Source organism: Schistocerca gregaria, chromosome 4, assembly GCF_023897955.1.
Source record: "Schistocerca gregaria isolate iqSchGreg1 chromosome 4, iqSchGreg1.2, whole genome shotgun sequence".
NCBI classification, from domain to species: domain Eukaryota; kingdom Metazoa; phylum Arthropoda; class Insecta; order Orthoptera; family Acrididae; genus Schistocerca; species Schistocerca gregaria.
Window position 1 is genome coordinate 606,515,282 of NC_064923.1, and position 10,240 is coordinate 606,525,521.

Sequence of the window (10,240 nt, forward strand, 5' to 3'; positions counted from 1 at the left end):
CTTATGGGACATAACTGCTAAGGTCATCAGTCCCTAAGCTTAAACACTACTTAACCTAAACTGTCCTAAGGACAAACACACACACCCATGCCCGAGGGAGGACTCGAACCTCCGTCGGGACCAGCCACACAGTTCATGATTGCAGCGCCCAAGACCGCTGGGCTAATCCCGCGCGGCTTCACAAGTTACACCCTATGTTAAAATATGCATAGTCTGTGGTTTAAACCGTCATAGCATTTGGTCTTGATTTGGCATTAAAGGTCTCCAGTTTATAGCCTTCTCTGTAAAGAGCAATAATTTGATGAAAAGCAGTGTCTTGGTTTAAAGCTGTTGTCATATCTAACCTTTCTTTAATTAAATGTTGTTGACCTCAGTAACTGTTTCTCATAGAGAGAGAGAGAGAGAGAGAGAGAGAGAGAGAGAGAGAGAGAGAGAGAGAGAGAGAGTTTTTTTAATGGTAATAAAATCTGTCTAATGGTAAATGATGTGTATTTAAAATTCTGACTCGGTCCTTTCACATGTTTGATTTTTTTTTTAAGACGCACTCTGAAAGGTATCATTTCAGATGTCTCCATAAGGAGGAACTTAACATTTATACCCTACATTTTTGCGTGCATATGATGTACGCTTATTATCAAAATAAGTTTCATGTCACAAAATGGGTCTTATAATTTAATCAAAGCAACGTCCTGTTTATGCGTCATTAATTCACAAAACTGTACAAAACGCCTGGGTGACAACCAAAATCACATCCACTTTCTCATATATCTGAGGAAATAGCAGTTATGTGAAACAAGTAAATGTAATACGATAAAACTACAAGGAAGTCCTATTTGGAAACGCTAAACGTGGATGTTAAATTTCAAAGTATTTGACTGCAGCCGAAGCGGCGCAATACGTTGTGGTTTTACATTTTTTTTTATAAGCGACTGATATGTAAAGGAGAGTTGAAGTGACGACATCGTACCCAATACAACATTTTTAGCTCGCATGTTTTTTTTCCCTTTTTCCGTACCCAATTCGTACAGATCAATTTACGTTTTGTGCCGTATCGCTGAATCAATCGTCGCCCATATTCCTTTCTCTGGGCTCCTCCAATAATGTAATTAATCGAAATACCAATCTCTGGTTGCAAGAAGTTAAAAGAGACTTGCGTCTGAAATCTGACTGGTTTACTAATGATTTTGGAGAACCAAGCTCAAAAATTTTCTATCGACTTTTGGATTCCGTATTTTAGTTTAGCCTTATCAAGTCTATGAGGCACTCCCTTATCTCTTACACCTTACAGTTCACTGTGTGATTTTAAAGAACTCCATGAACATATATAAACTGTTTAAATTATAATAACTGTATTAATTATAAAGTAATAATTATAAATTAATCAGAACTTGGAAAGGGGGAAAGAAAAAAGAGAACACAGAAAGGAGACAATGAGTTAAAACGTACATAAGACTTTAAGATACATCAAACTTAGTTTGCGCCATTCGACTACGGGATCTGCAGTGTTATGTGAGTGGAACCAATGGTAGTGAGTGGCAATGAATAGCCGGATACGCTTCCTGGCACCCTTTCCTTAACCCCCTCCCACCCCAATTCAGCACCGGTACAGAACCTGTGTACACGTACCCAGTTGGTCTGCGTCTTGAGTAAATATAGCGAAATGTGGCGTCATTTTTAAGTGTTTGCACATCGTGTATCTGAGACGTCGGGACGTGGGAAGCAGCCCGGTATTTACCTGGTTGAATAAGCGAAACCGCCTAAAAACCACATTCAGGCAGGCCGGCGCGTGGACCTTCGTCGTTAATCTGCCGAACGGACTCTATCTGTGGCTAGCGCGACTCCCCGACTCCCGGAAGCAGTGCGTTAACGCGCTTGACTGATTAGACTACAGTGAATAAAAACTGTTTACTGACGAGGATATACATCTGTTACTTGAGCCGATGTTGAGTGAAAGCATGAAACGCGGTTTAGCCTAAACTAAGCAGATGTTATAAATAGGAGCTAATTACTATGTTTTTCAAATCACTAATTCCATGGCCACAAACTGGAAGGCAATTACGTGTGAAGACAAATGTTGATGGTGTTGAGACAGCAACCAGCCACAAATCTACTTTCAGTTCCTTTATTCAAAGGATACCGTTACCGTTGTAATATATCCTCAGACGGTTTACATGCTTTCTTTATGACATGTGGTGTGTTTTTTTACAGATTATTTGTCGTGAAATGTCGGTTTGGAGTGTTTGTTTTCATAACATTCGTCCAACAGATGTGAATACATTCCCATGCATTCTTATTGTTGCACACGTAAATTATTCTCACTGAACACTCAAGATTTGTCACTGAGAAGATTTCTATCACCCACCACATGATTTGATAAATGTATCATGTTGGACGAGTGTTAAGAAAACAAACACTCCAAACCGATATTTCACGACAATTAATCTGTAAAAACCACACCACATGTCACAAAGAAAACGTGTAAACCGTCTTAGGATGAATCACGACGTTCGAAACCGGCAACGGTACCCTTTGAATAAAGGAACTGAAAGTAAATTTGTGGCTCGTTGCTATCCCAACACCATCAACATTTGTCTTCAAGCAACAGCCACGGTGTCCATCATGTAATCATATGACAAAATTGAATTATGTGTGACTTGGGGAGTATCCACGTAGATGTAGATGTAGATAACCTACAACTATCATTAACACCGCTAAATTAATATTGGCAACTTGTTTTAAATATTTATAAACTTAAAAGCATGCGCTTCACAAAACGCCAAAACTTAGTATCCTATGAGCACAGTTTCAATAAGTGACAACTGAAATCGGTCAACTCATAGGAATAAATGCGTGTAACAATTTCTAGCAGACCGCTGTTCATTGGTAGGGTACTAGGAAAGTGCAAACAGTCTACAAAGTAGGTTGCTTGAAAAACACTCGTTCGACCCATACTATGTCTCTTGAAAGTTACTGTACCAAGCACCAGTACAAACATATGATTATTATAACAAAACATTCACCTATTTTATTGTTATTATTTTTAACATCGTAGAAATCCGTGACACGCTAGAGAGGGTAGGGTGGTGAGGTGATTGCGTGGTATCTGTTGTGGGAGGGGGGCGAAGAGGGGAGGGAAAAGGTGACATGCTTTGACGAGTTCTACAGAACAGAACTCAGGATCCGCATGCGGTGTCAACGTCATTTGCCTGCGAAATCACTTTAGAATAAACCTGCTCCCAGTTCAGTTCTAGCTCTCGCGGTGTGTCCTAAGGAGGCTCCGGTGATGGCGAGACGAGGCGGGGTGCTGGGAGTTCCCCCTTCGTCATCAGGTATGCGCAGCCCGCTCCCTGGGTGGCTGGTCGTGATTTATTCGTCGAGGTGTGAGGCTGCGACCATCGGCAGACAGCGGGCGCGATCACAATCGCCCCCCCCCCCCCCCCCCCCCCCCCGCCGTTGCCCACCCAGACACAGCGCCGGCCTCCTCAGCGGCCATTTCCATGCCGCTCCCGTGTTTACGCCGACACCCGCAGCCGGGAGACAGAGCACTCAGCGGCCCTGCTATATCGCCCCGCCGCGCCTAACAGTGGCTAATCTTCAATCAGTGTCCCTGCCGGCGCCTGCGCCTGACGTGGAACAAGTAGCCGTTTGCGCCTGCCGACAGCACATGTCGCAGGCAGCATCTCTAGCAGCGCACTCCAGGCAGTTCTCCAGAACATCAGATTGCGAACTCACAACTTGGGCTGCCTCACAAAATCACCGTATCCTGTAAACACAAACTATTTTTGAAACTTGCCTTGTTGGATCAGAAACATTCTGAGGCATATTGACTCTGGTTTGTCCATACGGTGACGAAATCGTTCCGGCCTTAACAAGGATGTTATTAATGGGTGGACACAATCAACAGGTTCTAATAGAAGGACGACATAGCAACACCGTTTGTTCCTTTCTTCTGATAATAAATATTTCCCAGCGGAAAGAAACACAATTATTTCGTTTCCTATTAAAACAGTGTGACATTAGAAAATATTAACCCACAGTGAGAATCCAAATTTTGCATTAGTTCCAAAAATATTACTAGAAGCATTTACTAATTTCAGGCATTCAGTACCATCTTACTAAATCAGTGTAACTCTACAAAAAGGCTCATTTACCTTAAAAAATAAAATTTTCATTATGTTCCAGAAGTTTTACGAGAAGCAGTTTACTCGCTTCAAGCATTAAATCTTTTCTTACTAAACAGTGTTTTCTTCCCAGGAAACAGGGTGAAGTCACTGGATGCCTCGTCTGGAAACATTTTGTGCATCTTACGAGCAAAATATGCTAGCGGTAAAGGAGCAACTTGCTTTTCTCCTTTGTCTTGTGGCCATAGCAGTGCATAGAGAGCACTTGTCGACGATGACTAGACGTCTCATGGAGTCATCTGGATTGGTTGACACACGTGCTACACTTCCTCTGCTGCTTGAGTTCGTAAAACGTTTCGCATTGGTATGTGCAATTGTGAAACCCAACTGGCGGCGACATTTGTCGTATTCATAACTGATGCATGACTGATTTTCTTTTTTTCCACTATCATCTCGATTGTGATACAATGCTCTTCGAGCACCAGACCCTCCGTGTGCTTTGTGTTTTCCAGTTTTACACGCAGAGATGGTCTGTCTTTCGTTGCTTGCCATTCGTAGTTGGTTGTTCCACTCGAATCGTATGTGCCTCCTAACCATCATTCTGTCATTGTCAATCGTTTCCATACTCTCCGACTATCGTTGTTACTTAGTTGCCCTTCCAATGCAGAAAACCGATTAGCACACGTTTCTGCAGTTTATAAACGCTCTGTGTCCTTCTGAGCCTCGTGTTTGGCGGTGTTGAAAGCACTGCAGTATATCACTCCATCGAGAATAGCCCAGGTAACGAAAAGCAGTTAGAGCAGTGTGAAGACTGTGATAAACTCTCTCTGCTCAGGAGAGGTTAGAATAATAGGGAGTGTTCGTAGACCAAAACAAACATATTTAAATGCCGTGGACACTAACGTCAGCATTATCCGTATTATCTGTCATTATGATTTGACACCCGCTGAACGTTCCGAACACTCACTTCAGCCAGTAGACAGCTGCCAGCGCCATTGCTGTACGGGTAATAAACAGCCAAGAAGGGGAAGGGGCTCACGAAATGAACATAGACTCAAATTGTTTCTCAGCAGGCTTCGAAGACGACAACCATTGCTTGGTATCCTGAGGTGGCTTGCCAATGGGGAACGTTTGACTTGCTCGTGTAACTTCTCCATCATTCTCAGATCGCCCACCAACATATTACGTAACCTGTCAACAATTAAATTATGTCTCCCTTGCTTGAAACTGAAGTCCGATATTCGAGAAGCCCACCTTGCTGTTCTTTCTGTACATTTGTCTCGTTCTTATACAGCTTAAAGCCTGGTTAACATTCTGAAGTTGGAGCGGCCCATGCTCTAAATTGAAGCGAAGCTTATCTAGAGCAAACATTAAAGCTTAACTGGACACACGCCTTATCAAAAAATGGTTCAAATGGCTCTGAGCAATAAGGGACTTAACTGCTGTCGTCATCAGTCCCCTAGAATTTAGAACTACTTAAACCTAACCAACCTAAGGACATCACACACATCCATGCCCCAGGCAGGATTCGAGCCTGCGACCGTAGCGGTCGCGCGGTTCCAGACTGTAGCGCCTAGAACCGCTCGGCCACTCCGGGCGGCCAGGCCTTATCCCCTGCACTTAAACTGCGCGAGCCTGAAACGGGCACCTTCATGCACATGCGGGGAAGAACATTCCCGAGAACACACTGTCTTCTTCTACTCACAGAGGAATTTTTCTCCAGAGTAAATAGCCCCAGGGACATATGACACTGGCCGTCTACTTAGCTGATCTCCTTCTCGGTGTATAACTGCCACTAGAGACAGGGAGGCATTAGTCTCGACGACGAACTGCTTCTCGAAATGAGGAACTGCTAACAAGGGAGCGCACGCTGCAGATCTACAAAAGCCACTTATTGTGACCCCACCTCCCACGCCCATGAAAGAACCTGCGTCCCTTTTTCTTCATTTCGTTCAACGGTATATTTAACTGGGCACAACAGAGGGTAAACGTTCCAAAAAGATTTACCACACCCATAATTCTTACTACTTCCTTAGGATTCTGTCTAAGCGAACACTTTCTTATAAGATGAGTTCAACCGGGATTCACTCGAACTTGTGCTGCCCACAAAATACGCCTCAAAAATCACAAATATACACTTTTGATCTTGCCGATTTCAGTTGTTAATCCCAAGACGAGTGTAAACTGCCATCAAATGCTATACATATTAGTCCCGTTTCGTACTAAAATGACAGAATCATCTAGAAAATTATAAGCCAAATTAAAATTAATCTCAGAAAACAACAAAGCTACGTAGCAGCTAGGACGGGACAGCAGCGCTCGTAGCAAAGGCAACGCGACTAACCTCAAAATGATTCCAATCCTTCTAGATGGCTGTAATGTGATTGAACCACTTAGGCTTATTAAAGTCCAATGTGGTAAACCTAGAGAACCAGCCAGAGTTAGTGTGTTAAAACTAGTAATGATATGGAACAAAGGACGACTTTCTTGTTCAAAGGCCTATAATCGACCACCGTTCTCCATTTGCTCGATGGTTTAGGGACCATAAATGTGGGTGTCGAGTAAGGGGAGTTTGAGGGATGGATGAGTCCATGACCTAACATTTCCTCTATCATACCTTTTAACTCCTCCGTCCAAAGTGGAGACTAGCGACAGGTGGACGGATGGATAGCTTCTCCGTCGTCCCAGTTGTACAGGGTTTCACAAAGATACACGGCACCAGTTGCAGTACAAATTCCTCACATGTAGACGAAGAAATTATGTTGTGTGAAGATGTGTCCGGAAAAGCTTTGTTTCATTGTTACAACTCATTTTCTCCAATGCATTAATAATGGAAAACGTAGAACGCATCGGCATACTACACGCATCTCACAGGAGATGTTCAATATACCCTCCGTGGGCACTGATACATGCATCATGCCACTGTCATAGGGAATCTCGGATACACTATGTCCCTGTAGTACTGCGCATAGTTTCGCAGCCTTCCATAATACGGGCACCCCAGTATATCTTGAGCTGGGGATCCATACACAAGAGCATTCAAATGCCCCAAAAATAACAGTCCAGTGGCTCTCGGTCCGGAGAGCGTGGAGGCCAGGCAAAACAGTCACCAACATTGACAGAGAATGACTTGCTTCAACAGTTGCGTGAGGATTGACTTCTGCCCATATATGCCAATTGTGAAAATTTACAATCTGATACCAATGATTAATGAGTTGGAGAAAATGAGTTGTAACATGGAAAGAAAATGGGTTCCCAGACCCATGTACACACAGAATAATTTCTTCGTCTACGTGTGAGGAATGTGCTCTGCAATTTGTGCCGTAAATATTTGTTACACCATGCATATTTAACAAGATTTGTTACTACCAAATCACCCGTGAGAAGATCGGTGTAATCGTTACACTATTCATTCAGCTGTTCCTCCCGGTCAGGAGGCAAACAATCGAACTGCAGCCCACCGTCCACCCCTTTCTTCTGCCGCACAGACGCTACCGGTAACTCATTTTGCTGGCAAAATGGGAAGGTTCGATTTTTATTGAATCTAACCGAAAAAATGGTCCTCTCAACAGTTACAGATTTACCCAGAAATCCGAATGAAATCGTATCCCAAAATTAATTGAGTGACAGTCCTTTAGCAACCAGGATCTTAATGAGACACGTAAAGTTACGAATCCTTAGATTGGCCTTTACCCAGCCGAACATTCGTAATGAACTAGAATTGCTGTGCCATATGAAGTGGCCTGATTCAACTCCAGACATCCACAGAATGTTTTTTGGGAGCAGAACCTTTCTCACCTAAACCGGTCTATGAACGACCAGTATCCAGGAGGGGCATAACAATGACTCATTATTATTTTCGCAACACGCAAATGGAATTAGGATTCGCTATTGAGCTAACATGATCCAGGCAGCGCCTAGAGCAGTGACTAATCCCCCAAGCCGCGTCCTTTTGACACCGTCATCTTGCTGCACCATTGCCGTATTTTCTCCGAGCGCAGGCCCGTGTAAAGTGTCTTTGAACACCAGAGAGGAAACAAATACCCTGCCACACCTCTTGAGCTCTCCATCCGTTTTTCCCATGCACACGAGCCTGACCTTGATAAACATATATTCAACGCTCTCGATTTTATAGGCTGTCTTTCGAGATATTGGAGCATTTGGGGTGTTGGTCAAATATGGTGGCCACCGCAACGTTTGATACTTCCTTTAGCTCAATGTACGAAAGACATATTGCTCCCGCAGCTGACTTTAACCAATTCTTACACGGCCCTGTCAAATTAATCTGACCACCGCCTATGATCGAAGCCAACATACAATAACCACTCATAGACGGCAGCAGGTGTAGTGGTTAGCGTACTGGACTCCCATACTGAAGGACGACGGTTCAAACCCGCGTCCGGCATCCTGATTTAGGTTTTCCGTGATTTCCCTAAATCGCTTCAGCCAAAGGCCGGGATGGCGCCTTTCCAAGGGCACAGCTGACTCCCCTCCCCATCTTTCCCTAATCTGTTTGGTCCCCTCCCACAAATTAGCCAGCCAGCCAACCAACCAACCCACCAAAACAATGCAGTCATTGTTGTAATGCGGAAACGGAGCGATTTGTATCACGTCCAAAATGGCATACTCATTGGCTTCCGAGCCAACGGTGTAAGCATATCCGAAACAGCTAAATTTGTAGATTGTTCGTGTGCTGATGTGGTTAACGTACAGCGTGCGTGGCAAAATGGCGCTATCCAGAACTATCTCAGAGGCAGCTGTGGTGTACCACGGGTCATAGATGACGGAGTGAACGACAACTGTGGAGATGTGTATGGGCGAATAGATGTGCAACTGTTGAGCAACTGACAGCCCGGTGAACCAAGGAACTACCAACAGTGTCTCCTCAACGGTTCTTCATCGAAAGTTACTGTGCATGGGCCTCTGCAGCAGGCACCTGGTTCATACACCCAGAACGAGTACTGTTCATCAGTGAAGAAGGCGGACTTTTTATGCCAGTACTACAACAGGGCGTCCACTAAGTAGCGACAGGTGGCCTTTTCAGATGAATCACGTATTATGCTCCGTCGAACAGATGGCTCTTGGCATGTACGGCGTAAGACGTCTGAAAGCAAACACCCTGTAACAATTATCGGAAGACTCCAGGGCGGTGGTGGGAGCGTTATGGTCTGGAGAATATCTTCTTGGCGTTTCCTGAGTGATATCGTCCTTCTGGAAGGGATAACGGGCCAACGCACGTATGCATTACCCACTGCTGAAACAGGCCACAATGTTGCAGACACCGCTTTGTTAGTACAAGATACTCTGTACCGACTTGAATAGGTATGTTTATCAGCTTTTTAAACCCCCGTGATGTTTGTAGCATATAGTGTGTGTGTGTGTGTGTGTGTGTGTGTGTGTGGATGGGTTGGGAGGAGGGGGTGTTGACTAATGTTGTCTCCGATATGGTATTTTCACGCCTACAAATCGTCAAGGTGACTCTTCCATTCACAATATACTCCGTCTTCAGGCCACGAGTGGCCTATCGGGACCAGCCGACCGCCGTGTTGTCCTCCGTGGAGGATGCGGGTACGAGGGGCGTGGGGTCAGCACACCGCCCTCCCGGTCGTTATGATGGTATTCTTGACCGAAGCCGCTACTGCTCAGTCGAGTAGCTCCTCAATTGGCATCACGAGGCTGAGTGCACCCCGAAAAATGGCAACAGCGCTTGGCGGCCTGGATGGTCACCCATCCAAGTGCCGACCACCCCCGACAGCGCTTAACTTCGGTGATCTCACGGGAACCTGTGTAACCACTGCGGCAAGGCCGTATTGACAATATACACCTATGGATTTCCATAAAACGAATTATTGTGTTGCATTTTACATCAGTTTAGTTTAGCACATCAAAGCAATCATTCCTATCGGGATACTACTAGACTGAATCACAACTTGAACACCATAAATGATCCATTCTCAAAAAACAAATGGAGTGCAAAAAACTGTATAAATGCGAACTACATTATGTCAGATTCCACCCTGCATGTATCTGCGAGATTGGTGGAACATAATGTTGGACTTCCTTTATACCGCGGCCCACGTTGGCTGATACTGATTAGCGCTGAGAAACGCAAGCCCTAG

At 44.5% G+C, this 10,240-nt stretch overlaps 1 protein-coding gene across 1 annotated transcript in view; it reads right to left on the reverse strand.

Annotated features, from left to right (window-relative positions):
* Positions 1–5,117, reverse strand: part of LOC126267830 (uncharacterized) — a 141,251-nt gene extending 136,134 nt beyond the window's left edge. The window contains exon 1 of the mRNA XM_049973134.1: positions 5,089–5,117. Coding sequence (XP_049829091.1) covers positions 5,089–5,117 — 29 coding nt within the window. The remainder of the gene's footprint in view (positions 1–5,088) is intronic.
* Positions 5,118–10,240: the final 5,123 nt, after the last annotated feature.